The sequence below is a fragment of the Poecilia reticulata genome, chromosome 6 (assembly GCF_904066995.2).
Source record: "Poecilia reticulata chromosome 6, P_reticulata-male-v2, whole genome shotgun sequence".
Classification (NCBI taxonomy): Eukaryota; Metazoa; Chordata; class Actinopteri; order Cyprinodontiformes; family Poeciliidae; genus Poecilia; species Poecilia reticulata.
The window spans coordinates 21260812-21279404 of NC_088835.1; the positions used below are offsets into that span (position 1 = coordinate 21260812).

Genomic DNA, 18593 nt, shown 5'->3' on the forward strand with positions numbered 1-18593 from the left:
TTGATTTTTGTTTTCACATTCTCTTTATTTCACATTTGAAACATGTCAGATTCTCCATTGTCCACCAAAATGTTCTCAGGTTTTAGTCAACGTGTTGGCGATTGAAAGCTATTTTCTGTTAACTGCTACTAGGACAACACAGCAATGATGACTTCTTATAGAAAATGTAAATATTTTAAGGACAGTGTTATGTAATTCAAAGCCTCCTCCCTAATTTTTTTTTTCATAGGCTTTTCTAGATATTTGGAATTTAATAAAAATGTGAAGTTAATTCAATCTGTTACATTTATTTCATTACAGCTGCAAATGTCTTGTGAAATTATTTAGCCAGCTACCATTTCTTTTTGGCTATTTATGTCTTTTACGTTATGTAAATAAAATGCCAGTTCTATGTTTCGCGCCGATCACTGTCCACCATGTTATGCTTCCCAATCGTCGTCGTCCGCCGCTGAATGTGGGGCGGGTGGGGGTGGGATGACGTCCGACATCCTGGCGAATGCGCCTCCGGTACCAGCAGGAGTTTCAGCCGACTCTCCACCTGCTGGGCCTTTCCCTGATATTCCTGGAGAGAAAGAACATCCGACCTGTTATCATCATTGGTATTCCTCCTAATACAAAACAATTTCAACTAAAATATTTGACTCTCAAATGGATAAGTGAAACTATTTTCAAAATATTTGACAGTGAGGCACAGTAACTTGCATCAGAGTTGTTACAAGTAACTGCAGTTTTTTGGTTTTTGTAAATCTCTCATTGACTTATCATACAAAGTTAGAAAAACACAGGTTGTATTCATTTGGTTTTCAAACGAATCCAGTTGGTTAGATCACAAGTGGGGAGCGGTGTTCCACAAGGCTGAATAATGGGACCAACTTTATTTCACTACTTGTATTAATCTTGGAAGATAACTTATTTTGTTAATTGTATTATTGTGATATATTATTATTTGAACATTTCCATAATTTGTACAAGTAACAATGGACTTCAGCATAGATTAAAGTTCTTTAGCACAGTTAAAATTGGTACATGACAGCAAAATGACTAATATTTATTTATTCCTGTCCATTAACTGCTAGCCTTACTATTACTATAAAACAGAAATCATCTGGAGAGCCATGTTTAAAAAGGCATCTGGTCATGACTCCACATGGATAACAGCTGAAAATATTTTGATGCATAACATATTTTTTGTCTTAGTCCTAGAAGGTTCTTTATTATCTTCTTTATTGAGACTCATGGGCAGAAGAAATACTATATCTCAATGGGATATTCCTGGGTAAATAAAATAAAGAGGATTTTACATTCTCACCTTTCCGGCGCATGGCGAGTTTATTGAAGAGATCGGACATAAAGTCTCCACCACTAGATGCTGCTCCAACAGCTGAAAAACAAAAAAGACAAGTAGATACTTAAATCCTGAATCATTTGGGTGAAATAAAAATAACATTTTCTATCAAAAATCAGACTTTTTAGTTGAATAAAATGCAAAATCTAGGACTGCCAGGACTATGAAGAATCTTGGTCTCAGTTGTCACTTTGAACTGTGGCAGTACAGGTGCATCCTATCTCTAGACTGGATCCTGAAGTCACTGATGAAACATGGACGAGCCCCTCTCAGTCCCTCACCTTGCTCTTGCTCTTTTTGTTTCTTCTTCTCCTTCTTGCGTTCATTAACGTTACGTAACTTGGCTTTGCCGATGCCCCCGGCGTTGCGGATGGACTCCAGCAGATTGGCGCGCCCATCTGATGGCTGCACCACCTCGCTCGGCGCGCCAGACACAGGGCCTGTAGTCAGAGCATAATATCAGTTAGGTTAGAGCTAGGGAACAAACAAAGTTCTCCTACTGCAGTAGAAGTGGAGTGTTTCAGCACTTTAATACTGTTTTTGCTCAAAGCGAGGAGCTCGGATGTAACCAACCTGAGCTTGGCGTTGGAGTAGCTTCCACAGGGATCTCTATGGTAGGAGGAGGTGGAGGAGGCGGAGGAGGAGGAGCTCCTGAAGGAGCAGTGGGAGGGAGGGCAGGCTCAGAGGGAGGGGGTGGGGGAGGAGGTGGTGGCGGTGGAAGATTATTTTGGAGCTCAGGGCCTGAAACAACCCCCCCCCCCCCATAAAATTAGCTTTTCAATTAAAAAAAAAAAGTTGAGGCAGGCGAAAAAAAATAAAGATGCAAATATATAAACAAATATAAGACACAGTTAAAGGGCAGGTATGTCACCTGGTGAAACGCCCTCCCCAGAGAAGGAGGGCAGCTCTGGGATGTTGAGAGTGGGTCCTGATGGGGCGAATCCAGGTCCAAGATCTGCGCTGTATGACAGATCGTCTGCAATACCTGGAAGGTCAGGCAAGTAGGACGGCACATCTATCTCAGGCACCTGACCCAGGTCTGGCACGTAAAAATAACTTTCAGCTGTCTGTTAGAGAGGGGGGGGCGGGGGGGGGAATCATCATTGAGAGATTGGGCAATCTTGCATATTAAAAAGTCAACCTAATACCGACTATGCTGGAACTTGCAGAAGCAAAGTTCTATACATTTTTTTTCACATTTTCCCACATTGCAATCACAAACCTCACTGCATACAATTAGGATTTTTGAAAAAGATCCATCCACAGTAGTGTATGCAAATAATTGGATCTTCTTGAATCTTAAAAGTGTGGCATACATTTGTAGTTATTCCCACTGAATAAAAACTTTCTTCAACCTCCTTTAGCTGCAAATGCAACTATACTTTTATTAATGCAGTGAAATTTTTGGCAAAATAACTTGAGCTTTTTCAGACTACATGGGCACCATCTGTAAGTATCTGAAAAAGAAATATTCAAGTTTTGCCTCAGATTCTAAATTGGTCTGAATTGTAACTGAGGCCTTCCAACACATAAACATGCCTTGATCCCCTTCTGGCTGCACATTTAGCATTGTTGTCCTTCTGGATGAGTAGCCAGGTATTTTACAGTCTCTAGTAGGTTTCTCCTTCTGGGTTCTTCACAGAACAGATTACAATACAAATAGCGGACTCTATAAACTCTTTTTCCAGATATCTAATCTCACTAGTTTTTATTTTAGGTATCAACATAAAAAGGGATGAACACATACACAGCCCACTTTTTATGCACTTGCTTATTTTGGCCTATCATGTGAAATACACGATAGGTTTGTGGTCGCAATGTGCCGAGCCACTATTGATCACCACACACCTGTCTCTCCAGCTGCTCTCTTGTTGTAATCGACAACGGGGCATCAAATGGTTTCTCCTCCTTTTCCGTCTCCAGAGTTTGGTGTGTTTTTGTCACGGCTCCAGCCAGAGGGTCAAGGAACACATACTTTTTATATCTACGAAAAACAAAAGACAAGTTAAAAGATGTAGAGGCAAAAACTTTAAATCAGTGCAGCTGTTGCAGCAGGAAGCATTCCAGTCCGTCTCCGTTCACTCACAAGTTCTCTGTGGTGTTGAAGAGCAACAGAGAGCTGACGGATGAGATGTTTCGCGGAAGACTGCCCAATCCCTCTTCCGTCTCGTCCTCAGTCTTCTTCTTATTGCTCACACACACTGGGAAATACGTTAACTTCTCCTGAAGGGGAGAGATCAATACAAAGTGTGTGTGGGGAGGAATGTGTAAATCTTGAGCAACTAGAATGACAAATGCCACGACAATCCCTCTGCGAAAGGACGAGCACACCCTCAATCAGCGAGAATTATAAGGGACACTTCTTTTGGAGGATGTTAAATAATTCATTTCTGCACCAGAAACAACTGCTAGTGTCTTTTTTTTCCCCAGTCTGACAAATACACACGTATCCTTCACACAAACAAAAATCTACACTCTGGCGAAAGCAAGCATACGCAGCAGAAAATATGCAGGATTTTTGTAAAGGTTCCTGAGATGGTGCAGGAAAAACGGAGGGGCTCGCTATAAATTATTCACGAGCTTCTACTGAGCCGAGCGAACACAGACACACAAACTCTCGTGCATTTACAGTCAATTTTCCCTGTCAACGCGCGCACGGCCTTTGATGTACTCCATGTACAGCATGTGACAAATTTAACGACGTGGGTTGCAAAATAACCTACATCAAAGGTTCTGACAAGGAAAGAATGAGACCTGGGATCTGGATTTAGATGCGGGATGTCAAATAGCAGAAATTTCAGAGGTTCCCCCCCCCCCATTTTTTCTAAACCTGCTGGTGAGATGCTACTTATAAAAGACAGAAATGACACATGCATTTAAAAAAAGTATGTAGCGAGATCAAAATTTGCATCAGAGGATAAGGGAATGATACCAGGATAAAGTCAGATAAATTTGCAAAATATGCAGAAGGTTAAATTTAAAGACCTCAAAAAATGAATAGACAACATTTTGAATTTTGAATAAGCAAGACACAAGGAGTGTGGAGAGAGAAGGGGAGAGGGGATAACATAGTAACCGTTTATAGATATTTACAAGTGTAAAAAAATGCATTTATTTTATGTTTAGTTGTTTGTTGAGAAATATGCTTTTTATACATTTGTTTCAGGCAAAACAGGTGGTGTTCCTTCTGAGTAATTTAAAGGTATAGAAGGGGCATTTTCAAGGAAAATCTATAAAGAATGTTTTATGTTCATCGAACTAAGGATTGGTTAAATTCATGCCTGGAGGGGAGTTAAAATGAGACAGACAGGGGTTAGGAGAGGAGGCTTATCAAAGCTATACTCCTATACAATCAATTTTAGAACAGAGTAACCAGACCTTTATTTAATAAGTGTCATATACAGCACTATAAAACAACATCAAGCAGCCACCAAGACACACAAAAAAATTCTGGAAATCTATCTCTTAATGATCAGTAAGTGGATCATGTTATTGTTCTTTTCACCCAAATATCAGTACAAAATGTGCAGACACTAGAATACTAGTGTCTGTCAACATCTGGACCCAGATGTTGACAGACACTAGTATTAGATTTCCAGATGTTCTGAGCCAGCTGTGAGCTTGTTGTATGGGCAGCTTCATTCTTCTCATCATTGCTCAGCTTATAGAGCATTTCTTTTCCCACCTCAGTAAAAAGCTACATCTCTCCGGTTGCCACAGTGACAGTGGATGTGGGAAGCTGCATAAATGAGCTGAGGGAAATAGATGGTGTTTCCCCAACAGCATCAGAAGAGTAGAGATAGTAGCACACACAGTGCTAAAAAACCCTTAAAATTGTGGATCAAATCCGCGTTTGTTTTGTATTTACAGGCTTTCTGCACACTCTGGCTCATTCCTCTTTGATTTGAAAATATCTGGGCTGACGATAAAACATTCCCCAATCTCACATTTTTGAATCTCAATCAGGATTTAGAGAGGCTTTGCCCTGCAGCCTTCATACATATGAGAAGTTGAGATTAGCCCTGACATTCTCTTTCTCCATGAGTCCAGAAACTCACAGGACCAACATCAAGATCTAACCTGTACATATAAAAGTATTTATATCTCTTTATAAGATCCTGTGTTAGACTTCAGGTCTGAATTGGTCACATAATTCAAATAGCAAGAAGTATCTATGAATGTATACTCATGGATATACATTCATAACACTGTATGAAGTTATGTTAAAAGTATAAGGAAATGTGTGAGCACTGCTCACAATAAAACAGCCGAGGTGAACACAACAGAAATACATCTTTTCTGCACAGATTCTACAAATTTAGAATGACAAAATTCACATTTCCAGACAAAAGTTATATTTTTTTCAGAATTTTGGACATTTGCATAGCCAAAAATGTGACTAGGTGGGTTGGTTTCCAGTTCCGCAGTGCGAGTAAGTGATCGCTTTTTTTTTGTTTTTTTTTGTTTGGCGCTTGGACTTATTCTACACTAAACACAAATTCTTTAAAGCACAGTTTGTAATCTGTGACACCTTTACTTTGCAAATGCTTTATTCACTGCAGTGCAGCTTAAAACATCGATCTAGGAGGCTCTTGCTCTTTTTATTTCTGACAAGCATTAATTTGCCTGTGTTCTCTGAGTAACTTAAAATAAACAAGCTCATCAATAAGTAAAACAAAAACTTAAGTTTTGATGTGGCAAATCAAAGATCAACCACATCATCTACTTTTAAGTTATTAAAAGTAAATGATGCTACAACCCTTATTTCCAGAAAGTCTGGCTTACCGTATATTATATTTCAGATACTAGATTAAAGTTAAAAAATTTTCATTTTCAATAAGATTTTTTCAATGCTTATCGAGTTTTGGACAAAAGTAAAAATATCAAACTCCACACTCTTCAAAATTTTGTAGGTTTCAGCTTGATTGCTTGAGTGCTACTTTTCTTTTTATGTTACTATTGATTTTTTCAAAATAAGTGGATTTCACAAAAAAAAAAAATAAGCACAGTATTGACATTTTTTGTGTGTTTTTTTTCCCACCTGCCAGGCCTTCTCATCAAAAGGCCGAAGTTTATTCTGTATCTTGCGGCGAGGCCGGGTTTGAGAGGAAGGATCTGTGGCTCCGATAAAGATGGAGGAGTAGTCCTGGAGCCGATCTGGGGCAGGGTACTTGGCACTGGAGAAAACCTTTGCACAAATATTTATAAGGATTTTATGTGATGCTTCAATGAGAATCTGAGTATAAAACAATTTTGTCTTTGTTACCTTGGTGGCCTTTTTACTGCCCTTAATCTTGTCAACACGGGCCTGAGCTAGTCTGATCCGGTCAGAGACACTCTGCAGCTGGCGCCGGTTCTTCTCTACACTTTCAGAGACCCTGGAAGCAACATCAACACAAACATGACAATAATCACATTCATGTATCAGGAAAAAATGTGTCTGAAATATTGTGAAAGGTTCAGCCAGGTGAATTTTTCCACACGTTTTTATGTCACAGTTTGCAGAGTTTAGCATGACCATTACTGGTTCTTGGTATTTTAGTTTCACCTTTAACCTTATAGTGTGATGTGGAGGCACATCTAAGCGACGTCACTGAATTTACATTCATCGGGCTTTTCATTCTTATCAAATATGATTTCAAATTTGAAAAGACGGAACACCGAAGAACATTTAGATACCAAAGTGCTTTTCCATATATATACAGACTTGAAAATAACTAAAAGAAAATTCAATACTATTCTATAATTTTAAAGAAAGTGTAAGAACACTGGTAGCAGAAATACAATAAAATCAAAAATAAAAATTTAAGAAAGTGCCCACACTTAAAACAGGACATATTGTAACTGATGCTACAATTTCCTGACTCTTCCAGCTATGAATATGTGTTTTTATATTATTACAGGAGAAGCCGGTGGTTGCAGTGTGCCAGACAGGACCATCTGGTGTAAAACATACGCTGCTTAATAACTGAGCAATCTAGTGAAAATGACATCTTGATCCATAGCAGCTTACTTTTAGCAGATGCCGTAATGTTTAACATCAGTCCACTCAATGCGTTGAGACTTTTTCACTGCTTATCTTCTAATGAAAAAAAATATATATTTTTTTTACACTTACTGTGAAAATTGGCTATTATCTGGTCTAACAATAAATAAATAAGTAAATAAATTAAAAGAATTCAACCATTTATAACACTGGATCTGAATAAGGTGTCTGTTTCTGAATTCAAATGTGGAAAACTGTGATGCTGTAGACATGTGCTTTAGAAACTGTTCCTATATTTATATTTGTAGTGTGTGTGTGTGTGTGTGTGTGTGTGTGTGTGTGTGTGTGTGTGTGTGTTGTGTGCTTACCTTCTGAAAATGTCTGTAGAAATAACCTCTAAGTACAGCAGTGAATCTGCAATCTGAAGAACAGCCTCCTCTCGCCTCAGCTCAGGCTGAATGAGAGGCACCGAGTACACCTGGCCCTCCAGGCAGTGCCTCTGTGTCATCCTAAAAAAAAACAAAAAACAGCAGCGCACAGCAAGGTTGTTATTTTCATAGGAAAATGAAACCAGGCACTGTTATTGTTTTTGTCTCCCTTTTCAAGAGGTATTAAACTAGACACGTTTGTTAAGAGGAACCGCAATAACAAGATGGATATTAATGAAAACAGTAGAAAAAAGATTAATGTTAGGTTTGTGCCAAATTTGGGGAAAATAAGCACATTTCTAGAGTAATTAATAAGAAGGAGTGGCAAAATAGTGATTCCATTTATAGCTGAAAATTTCATTTCAATTTCAAATATAGAATTGGTGTGTAGAGCAGAGTACCTGAGATATTACAGACAGTAAAATATTTCATTTAAGCATTGATTTATCTGACACTGCATACACAGATCCTGCAAATTAGGATGATGACGGCAATCTGAAATATTGTGGAGACGGAATATTTGAAGTAGACATAATTGCAACTTTTTGTGCATTATGCTTGTTATGACGGACTGCACAGTGGCGCAGTTGGTAGCACTGTTGCCTTGCAGCAAGAAGGTCTCCCTGTGCATGCGTGGGTTCTCCCCGGGTACTCCGGCTTCCTCCCACAGTCCAAAAACATGACTGTTAGGTAAATTGGTTTCTCTAAATTATTCCTATGTGTGAGTGTGTGTGTGTGTGTGCATAGTTGTTTGTCCTGTCTGTCTCTGTGTTCCCCTTCGATAGACTGGCGACCTGTCCAGGGTGCACCCTGCCTCTCGCCCGAAACATTCGCTGGAGATAGGCACCAGCAACCCTTTCGACTCCACTAGGGACAAGGGTGTACAGAAAATGAATGGATGGATGTTTGTTATGACTAGATTTCTTTAATAATTTTTAGAGCAATGCAAATGTCCGTAGAGCAAAAAACATAAATATTTTTCATCAAGAAATCTATCAAAAGTTCTCTGTGAACATTTTCTTCAAATCTTGTTTGAAATATCTGCAATCATCCATTTCATGTAGGTTTTCAGTAAACTAACAATTGCATTATCTCATTTTTGGTTTTAAGATTTTGTTTCTTTATCTTAATTTGTAAGACATATTAGATTTTAATTGTTTTCGTTACTTAGCTTTGCTGTATTTTTACGGATATAATTCAAGACATTAAATACACAAAACATCAAAGTGGTATGGTTTGGATTATAGCATATCTATGTGTAAGAACAGCTGTCTATACACCACATACAATCAATTGAGAATCTGTTAATGACTATTTTCACATATTATCTTCATGTAATCTGACTGAGCTTCATTTTGCAAAGAAGAAATGCCAAAAATTGTATTATTCCACAACAGCTTTATGAAGTATTGATAGTGTTAGCTAATAATTTAAGTTGGCGGTTATAACGTCAATGAAAACGTGTGCAAAGTAGTGCATTGTGTGTCGTGTTCATGTTGTCTGCACTAAAAACGTTTGAACGAATAATATGAACCTCCTGAAATAATTTATTTTAATTTGTTGTACTTAGACCGCAAAAACAGTATCGAGTTATCTAAGGTCTAAAAGAATAAATAAAATCCTAACGTAACAATGAAACGAGCATTCATTTTGAGTCGGTATGTTCCCTCAGACACACTCCATACTGGACTTTCTCCTTTTTGGTGTAATTTAATCGATTTTTCTGGACTCTGCTGACTCTCACATGATATCTACTAGATCTGAAGCCGATTTGATGCCGTTATATTAAGGATTTATCTTGTAATTTACTACTTCAGTCGCCGAAGATGATTTTGAAAGCTATGACTTGTAGCAAATAAACTTACAGTGTCTCTGTTTTCTTGTAAATAACACAAAAATAAGATTAAAGATGTCCCTGGAATGCTAAAGAGCAGCACCCAGAGCAACACCATACGGTTTGTTGGGGTAAACGCTAAATTGAAAATAGCATTCTTACCTGACCATGGGTTGTGTTTGACGGCGACAAAAGATATATTTGATAATTAGCTTAAGCTTTCGGTTATTTTGCACAGCTACTTGATTTTACGAGACGTAATATCTGGACTTCCGCAATATTGTATCACATGACAACATCAAACTGTGGTGCTGCCTTCATGGTAACTCGGATTTTATCTTTTGAGGTGCCGCTTTGGTTACTTTAACCACAGACTTTTAGCTTAGTCGATCCGTTCTTTAGCTTATTTAGCTATATTATGTTAAATTAATCTTTGAGATTTCATTTTGTTTTACATCTTTTTCAACAACACTTTTTTTCTTTCATTTTTCTCTTCAACCAGAAGGTAAAAACAAGTGTGTCACATATTTAGTTTGACGAATAACAAAACATCTTGTGATTTCCTGCTCATAAAATGGTCACAGCTAAAACTAGTATGACCTCACTGTTTGACAAGACTGTGGAGTTAATTTCTGTGTTTGTATTTTTCCTTTTTGTAAGTACTTTAGACTAAAAAACAAATCAACCTTGATAACACGCAAACTGTGGGAGGACAGAGTGCATGGATATAACCCACGCATCCTTAAGATGATTAAAAAAAACTGGTAGTAAAAAACACTGAGAAATAACTTTTGCATTGACCAAATTGCCCCAGATAAGTTTAAGCACTACCATTTTTGTCATTGCTGAATGTATTTACTAAAATTGCAATTGGAAAAAAAACCCTCAGCAATAACTATATTATGTGTTGTTTGTGACAACAATACAAACAATAAACATATGAATAACTAATTTGTGTGATTAAGCTGTTACAATGTAGTCAATTAATAAAACAGGGTACTCTTTCGTCCATTTTTTTAAACGAAATATATAGGTAACGTTTCTGTTGTTATAATGGGAAAAAAATCAACCATATTATATTATATTATATTATATTATATTATATTATATTATATTATATTATATTATATATTTTTTTACTTGTCAGCAGGAACTTCTTGCACCTACAGGGTGCGTCCTTGCTCTGGATTGCTCTCATGTCTTCGTGCGTAATGACGCATCCGCCTCCAAGCGCCACCCCTCCCTCCTGTCACATCTGGATCTGGCTCCTCTCATCAGCACCACTCAGCGCAGTAGGAGCGAGTCGGAGTGAGGGAGGGAGGGAAACGACCGGAGAAGAGGAGACTGGCTCGGTCGGTACAGCTACATCTACAACCGAGCAGAACCAAGAGAAGAGCGGAAGAGCATTCACACCTTCTCATCCGCACACAACAGTATCTCCATCTCCTGTGTCCCTCCATCTGTCAGTCCAGCTTTTCTCTCCCTCTCTCTCTCTCTTCCTTCCACTTATCTCGGATATTATGAGCTCCAGCTTGCTAGAAAACCCGGTGCAGGCGATTCTGTACCTCCGGGAGCTCACCACGATCGTGCAGAACCAGCAGAGTCTCATCCAGACCCAGCGCGCACGGATAGAGGAGCTGGACAGGCGGGTGGACGAGCTCATCGGCGAGAACAGGCACCTGCGGGACGTCAGGGTACAACAGCAGCTCCCTTACCTTCACCATCATTCCCATCATACTCTCCCGGACCCCAGCTGCCTTCACCATCACCACCACCCGCAGGATCCCCAGCTCAAGACTACGACGGGGGCTCTGCCAGAACATGCGGCAACACCAGCGCAGGTTGAGGTATCTCCGGGCGTCCAGCCCCCGCCTGCCCAACCTATGGACCCGGGGGACATGCAGTTGGTCCCAGCGGACCCTTCTACGATTTCCCCCATTGAGAGTGAGTCAGAAAACGGTGGAAGTTGCCCCAGTTGCAAATCTTTGGTTCCGATGACCCCAACAACTCTTTGTCGATCCCTGACCCTGGCAAGGCAATCAGAGTAAGTAAACAATATGGTTGTTTGCGTGTATCGCGCCAGTTTCAGCAGGGGTCAGGTGTTTAGAAACAGGCCCAAATGCAGGTATTTAAACTTTAAACCGCCTGCTTTCTTGAGTTCTCTAAAGAGAATGTGTTTTTTTGTTTGTTTGGTTTTTTTTTTGCATGGAGCAATTTGTGTGTGTGCGGCATCCGCTTTAAACCAGGAGCGTGCGTGCATGCACGTGCGCGCCGAATTGAGAGGCGTTTAATTAACGGAGGTTTCCGTTTCTCGGCTGTGTGTCGGTCAAGGACTGCACCACGAAGAGGAAATATGTGGATTATTTAAATGAGAAACTGGATCACGATCACTGAATCATTACATAACAAACAGCTGTAGGCCTTTACGCGTGCGTGCTCATGTGCATTCCAGCTTCTCTGTGTGTGTGTGCGTGTGTGTGTGTGTGTGGAGTGGGGGGGTGAGGGGGGGGGGGGGGGCGTGCGTGTGTGTACGTGTGTCTTTGCCAAACGAGTAGTCACTGTCAGTTCGAGACGTGAGCTTAGGGTGATGAGACACCTCCAGTCACCACTGTCCGCGATATTTCTGCCTCTACATTAATTACATCACGGGATCTGGGAACTCTCACGGGATCTTGGGGGGGTTCTCTGATGTTGCTGAGACACATGTTCACATCAATACACACACACAACCCCATCTTGCCTGGCACCAGGGCACCATCTAATGAGATAAAACCATGTTTCTTTTTTTCTTGTTATGTATGCTCTCTTTTACTGCTGGTCTCCCCTCAGTGGGGACCCTGATTGGTCTCTGTGGGACAAGACCCCCACTGAGGGAAACCAAAATCCTGTCAGGGTTTTGTGTGAGGGGACACACTTTGGAAAGGAGTAGGCAATTTTTTGTGCTTCTTCAAGACTACACCTCTCAAATTGTTCTAATTCACTGTAATCCATGCCTGCACCATGAGTTGTGTATTGTTCAGCAGTGGTTTCTGGAATTGGAGTCAGGACTCCACTATGTGTCAAAAAACACTAAGTAGCGGATCTTTAGATGATACTGATAAGGACATTTTTTACTTTTTTTTTTTTTGCTGCTTCTGGCAAAGATGTGTAACAAGCTTTATAAATAAATTCATAATTTTGGCAGCAGCATAGGACTCCTCTACAACAGAGTAGAACCAAAACTTTAGAAATATTCAACCTTTAACATCAGCTAGTGTAAAAAATACACCACACTTTTATAGCATCCTCTAGGTAGGTAAAAGAATACATCTTAGTTTATTGTATGATGTTCAGAGAGAGAGAGGAGGATCTTTAACCATTCCTCTTCCTTCTCTTCAGCTCTCCCCAGAGGTTTTCCGTAAGAATTAACTTTGTGGACAGATCATATAAGAAGGCTAACTTTGTCTCCAACAAACCATTTCTTCTTTGATTTGATAATATGTTATGGACTGTTTTCCTAGGGAAAAACCCAATGACACCCGTTTTTTGCAAAAGGCCAAAAGTGTTTTTTTTTATTGTGAAACTCCCAGTATTTGAATGTGATCATGTTATCTTTCAGAGACTGGGTTCCCTGCGTCTTTTGACATGACACAATCCCATAGAATCACTTCTTCTTCACCATATCCAATTGCGGCCGGGCGATTTTTTTCCTCCATATATTCATCCTGACTTGTGTGTTGCAGAAGAATTCAGAATTACTCTCATCTAAAGCACACAAATTCAGATAAATTACAAGTTGCCATGAACAAGTTTTCTATATCTTTTATGCACGTGAAGTGCAGCAGGACAGGGAGACAATATTATGTGCCTTCTGCAAGACTGCATTGAATTTGCCACCCACTCCCCATGCAGAATCTCAGATAGTTGCTTGCATTTTAGCTGGTGGGTGGCAGAAAGAGGGGCTAGTCATTTGTACGAGAACCACCACTGACTCCAGAATCTCCAGTACGAAGATACGAACAATGGTCAAGTTTGAGTCTAACCCCACATTCTGTGAACTTGAATCATTTTGCATCAAAGTACATATCTAGGGTTCACCTTTTCTTTAGTGTACGCCATCAGGTAAGGGGTTGGGATGGAGGCAGTGGGGTTCCTTTCACCTTGGCGTCCTTGCCAGCTGTATTCCGCCTGCAGATGACTGAGGATCAGATTTGTTATTCCTGTTGTCAGTTTGTCTCAGCATGTTCCTCTTGCAACTCCTGAATGTGTCAGTGAGCTTTCGTGCACAACCCTATGTAGGAGCATGCCTCGCACATCCTACTGTATCTATTTATTTGATATTTTCTGTCTCTATAGATTGTAGTGTTTTGCAGCGTTACAAAAGGATGACATGCAGAGTGGTGAGCAGCGTTCAGGCTTGGCAGTGAGCGCGCTTTGCATCTTTGTCAGTGTTGTCAGTGCACGTGAGTGCGAGGAAAGGAGAGGAGACGCTCTCCTCCGCTTGGTCTGCTTCTCTCTCTAGCTCTCTTTTTTCTCTCTGTCTCTCTCTCTCTCTCTCTCGCTCTCTCTCTCTCTCTCTCTCTCTCTCTCTCTCTCTCTCTCTCTCTCTCTCTCTCTCTCTGTCTCTTTCCAGCTGAGCCTTCTATCTGCCCCACTTAGCCCATGGAGCGAACAGTAATCAGCCATTCTCAGGAGGGGAAAAAAAAAAGCAGAGATTGAAAGAGAAGGAGAGATGCGTGCTCAGTCGTTGTCTTTGATGGATCCCTTGGAGGTGTCTACAAGAGGAAGCTTGAGGGTGATGCTAGGCTGGACCAGCACATCAGGAAGCAGCTGATCCATTCATCCATCTCTCCGTAAGAGAGAGATGGATGAATTAAGAATGAGTGGAGGGGTGTTGGGGGTGGACGTCAGGGGGGGAGCTCACTGCACAAGGAGTGAGACAGGTACCACGGGAGACCAAACCCCAGGGAAGTGAAATGTTTCAAAAGCATGCGTGTGGGGCGTCTGTCTCCTCTGGCTACAATACCTACAAACAAGCAGTGTGGACAATGTAGGCTGTGGCAGCCTGTGGCACAGCGAAAAGGGCACATGAGCTTTTTTTCCCCCGTCCAAATAGAGCTAGTCTTTTTGCAACATTACTCTTTTCCTTTAACTTTCCCTGCTCTCTCTCCTTGACCCTCACTGGTAAAAGCTTGGCGACAAAGCAACGCAAGGAGAGTGATGAAGCAGAGAAGACAGGGCTCCGAGAGGGAGAGGACGTGGGCCAACAGCAGGATGCGTGTAGTGTTAAAATATTCACCTGTTCTTTTTGTAAGCGTTCGAATTGAATGTGCAGAAGTGCGTGTACGTGTGTGTGTTTCTTATGCAGACAGATGGAGCCAGTGAAAGCGTGTGTGTGTGTTTTCACGTGTTCAGCTTAGCGTCTTCAGAACAACAGAAGCTGACTTCTGAAGTTCAGTTGTTTTTTTTTTACTCTCTCTAATTTTATATTCAAACATGTTACAAAAGTACAGCGTAACAGGACCTTTTAGTTTGCTACTAAGGATTTGTTCAAAAGGCATATGCGACTCATATCTATTTCATATGTCTTGCAAAATCATTCACACTCCTTATATCACAACCCGACCTCTAGCTTTAATTAATGTTAGGTAAATTCTACAACCACAGTGCAGCCACTTTACTCTGATACTAATTAAAATCAAACACAAATATTTACAATTAGTTCACTCGTGTGTAACTTCATTTAAGTATAAAAACCAGACTTGCCCGGGATGAATTTATGGAGAGGTTTAGAATACAGTTGGGTTACCAAACAATGCCCAAAGCTTTCAACATTTCAGTCCATTTCAATCAGTAATCTGAAAATGGAAAAAGTATGGCACAGCTACAAACCAACCAAGACGTGGCCATCCACCTAAACTATAGCTCTACGAATATCCACACCTCAGGTTGGCAGGTCAGCTGTAGTTGTGCACTCCAAATGAGCTGGTCCCAATGGAGAAAAGCCTTAAGAAGATGGACACAATCAATGAAGGAGACGCAGCAAACATGCAGGGTAATGTGGTCTGGTCAGATAAAAAGAGCATGAAACCGTTTTGATTAAAAGCATAACTTTAGGCAGAAAACTGATATTACGCATTGTCCTGACCAAATTAGCCCCACTGCGAAACATGGGGGTGGCAATGTCATGTCCTTGGGATGTTGAGGTTTTTCTTTAGAGAGAGCAATGAACTTATCATTTTTGACATTGGAGGATCATCTGCCAATTGAAAAATGACTAACCATACAGCCAGAGGTACAATGAATGGCTTGGCTGAATCTGTCACATAAAAAATCTATTAGAACTCAAATGGACACTTTTGCAAAGCACTGTAGAACAAACCTGTAATAAATCTTATTAAACGGGGACACAAAAGCTAGATTGATTTCATGCTAAGGTAAGAAGCGCTGCCCAGCAGCAGTTTTTAAAGCACACAAAATTAGAATTATCTCTTATATCTGTACAGATACGACAAAGCATAAAAAATAACATAAATAAATCTGTGGAGGATCTTATTTTATTTGCTTAGCTCTAGGTAGTAATTTGTTTTTGCACATTAACAACACTTCGGTCATTTGCATTTTTACACCAATTAGCATGTTGGTGACACTCATATAGTGCAGAGTGTTGTTTTAGGTAGCTTTATGGATTTCTTGGCTACATTGTGTTTTCATAGGAAGAACGTTCAAGAAGGTAAATGAGCTTTTTTTTTTTTTTGCCACCTGCAGCATTATTGCGGTATCTCTGGCATAAGTACCCTGTGTCTACAGGGGTGGAGATAATAAGTAATCATGAGGACTCTTGTGAGTTTCCACCTCATAGAGCAAAAGTGAGACTAGGTGCACAAATGAAGGAAAAAATAAAATATGCAAACCTCATTAACTTAATGTACCCTGTTCCTGCTGAAGAAGTAAAAGAAGAGCGACACCCAGAATACCTGTGGAAAAACAAAACCGTACATGCACAAGCTAAACTGCAGCACTGGCTCTCGTGCACTTTGACACATCTCTTTCCAAATGAGCTGAGCAAACTTGCACCTACGATTAAATAGCTCTTTGCAGCGAAGAATAAAAGAAACATCCACAAGAAACAAGAAACAAAGCAAGTATGCAGTAGTTCAAGAAAATTCTTTAGCTGTTTCTTTGTGCAGCCACACAGAGCTCAGTCCTTTATTTAAATCTGAACTAACACACTGACATGTTGGCACCCCTTAAAAGCTTTAAAAATAAAACCCACATACCACAGAGGTGCAGAAGGTTTGGATCTTTTTAGATGAAAGTCTCGGCTTCAGAAGAACTTCCAAATATACAGTACAAGGCTTTTTTTTAAGTGTCTTTACACAGAAGCGTCACACTGCAACATGTGAAGACAGCTGTCAAAACTGCACTTTAAAGAGAAAGAATCTATTTTTCCCCACGATGTCAAACTGAGAGGAACATATCTCCCCATCAGTCACTAATGCGACAGCTTCTTTTAGGTTACATCATGCAGCTTTACTATTAACACATCATCACCTCTCCAATGACTCTTATATTTGCTGATTTGGTTTGTTTGTGAGCAGTTAAAAAATAAAAAAAGAAGAGGAATTTGTTGTAAAGTATTGCCCTGGGTAGGGATCGACTGAGCATGGAGTTCATTAGCTTCCAGATCTGCATTGTGTGAAATGTTTCCAGAAAAAGTTAAAGTGTTCAGTCTTCGACTTGGTCTTGTTGTCTGGCTTGGCTGCACAATTTGAATGCACTAAAAATGTTTTTGCAGTCTCGTCAATGGAAAAAAAGCAAACCTACAGTGCCTTCCAAAATGATTCATATCGCTTGAACCTTTTCGCATTCTGTCACATTACAACCGCAAACTTCACAGTGTTCATGTTTTATTTAAGTGATAGACATGCTGACGTAGGGGACAATGGGAAGAGGTACGAACATGAAACAATTTATAGACGTTCTTACAAATAAACATGTAAAATGTGCACATGTATTCAGGCCCCCTCAGTAAATGATTTGTAAAGCTTTTTCTTTCACTCCAGTTAAACTGGAAACCTTTAAGTTTGTCTCTCCCATTATTACACATCTAAAAAACTAGGCCCAGGACCTTAATGCATTTATTTTTTATTAACTACAAAAATATTAGCCCATTAAAAGTTTTACACAGTGAATCGCATTTTATTACATATAAAAATGCTGAATGGAACCTTCAAAAAGAATGATCTGATGGGATGCTGGTAAAGAGTTTTCTGTTTACATCGTGCAAAAAGGAGTTGGTCTATCAGTGAAGCTATTCAAGCCTAAAATACCATCTCAATGCAAAACATGTTGCAGCAAGCACAGATGTCCCCAATGGTACTGGCAGTGTCCTCAGTTCACATTTCTTTTAAAGGTTTTTTTTGGGCTCAGCCTTTATTTGAGCATGGTTAGACAGGAAAGTTCTCCCAACCCCACTAAGGGACAAGGGTGTAAAGAAAATGGATGGATAGACAGGAAAGTAGGTAGCGAAAGAGGTGGAAGAATGCAGCAAAGGTCTTCTGGCTGGGACTTGAACCTTTGACGTCCGAATCGAGGATCAAGGCCTCCGTGTGCTTTACCCCTGTGCCACCACAGCGACTCCTCAGTTCACATTTCTAAACCAGTATTTTTTCAAGGAAGTCACGTGAATAACGAGAAGTTGCTAAAACACTTGAAAGCTGAATGGGCATGATAGCACTTTGCTCCAATCTGGTTGAGTAACCTGAAAAACAGATTAAAACAAATATCTTCGTTGTAGAGCTCATATGTCTATTCATCCAATAATTTAGCAGCACAAATGGCTTTTGAATTGAATATGTTGCTTACTTTGTCGATACATAGTTTTGGTTAATATACAGTAATTGTGATTGATTAATTATAGATCCTACAATTGACAAAATTTAAGTTTGAATCAACTTAAATTTTGATTCAAACTGCATTGTTAATTGGAAAATACCTCAACATCTTCATCATGAATGG

General features: G+C 40.0%; 2 protein-coding genes across 3 annotated transcripts in view; one reads left to right on the top strand and one right to left on the bottom strand.

Moving 5' to 3' along the window:
* Positions 1-9910, bottom strand: wash1 (WAS protein family homolog 1). The gene is made up of 11 exons (XM_008412419.3): positions 9756-9910; positions 7700-7840; positions 6612-6723; positions 6387-6533; positions 3432-3568; positions 3194-3329; positions 2217-2412; positions 1919-2086; positions 1627-1785; positions 1310-1381; positions 1-562 (listed from the first exon to the last, which is right to left on the bottom strand). Exons 1-11 carry the CDS (start codon positions 9761-9763, stop codon positions 420-422), a joined length of 1419 nt encoding a protein of 472 aa, XP_008410641.2. The 5' UTR covers positions 9764-9910; the 3' UTR covers positions 1-419.
* Positions 9911-10808: 898 nt separating this feature from the next.
* The window catches only part of iqsec3b (IQ motif and Sec7 domain ArfGEF 3b), a 40704-nt gene continuing 32919 nt past the window's right edge, over positions 10809-18593 (top strand). Inside the window, exon 1 of one of the 2 annotated variants that reach the window (XM_081608185.1) lies at positions 10809-11637. In XM_081608185.1, coding sequence (XP_081464311.1) covers positions 11114-11637 — 524 coding nt within the window. In that variant the 5' untranslated portion in view covers positions 10809-11113. The remainder of the gene's footprint in view (positions 11638-18593) is intronic. The other variant, XM_081608183.1, reaches the window with a different exon arrangement.

What these genes read in the sequence shown, in the direction of transcription:
- wash1 (XM_008412419.3), bottom strand. An exon ending in TCTACAGACATTTTCAGAAG is followed by an intron (nt 6,724 to 7,699) that starts GTAAGCACACAA and finishes TGTTGCTTCCAG; the next exon opens with GGTCTCTGAAAGTGTAGAGA. An exon ending in ACTCGCCATGCGCCGGAAAG is followed by an intron (nt 563 to 1,309) that starts GTGAGAATGTAA and finishes CTTTCTCTCCAG; the next exon opens with GAATATCAGGGAAAGGCCCA.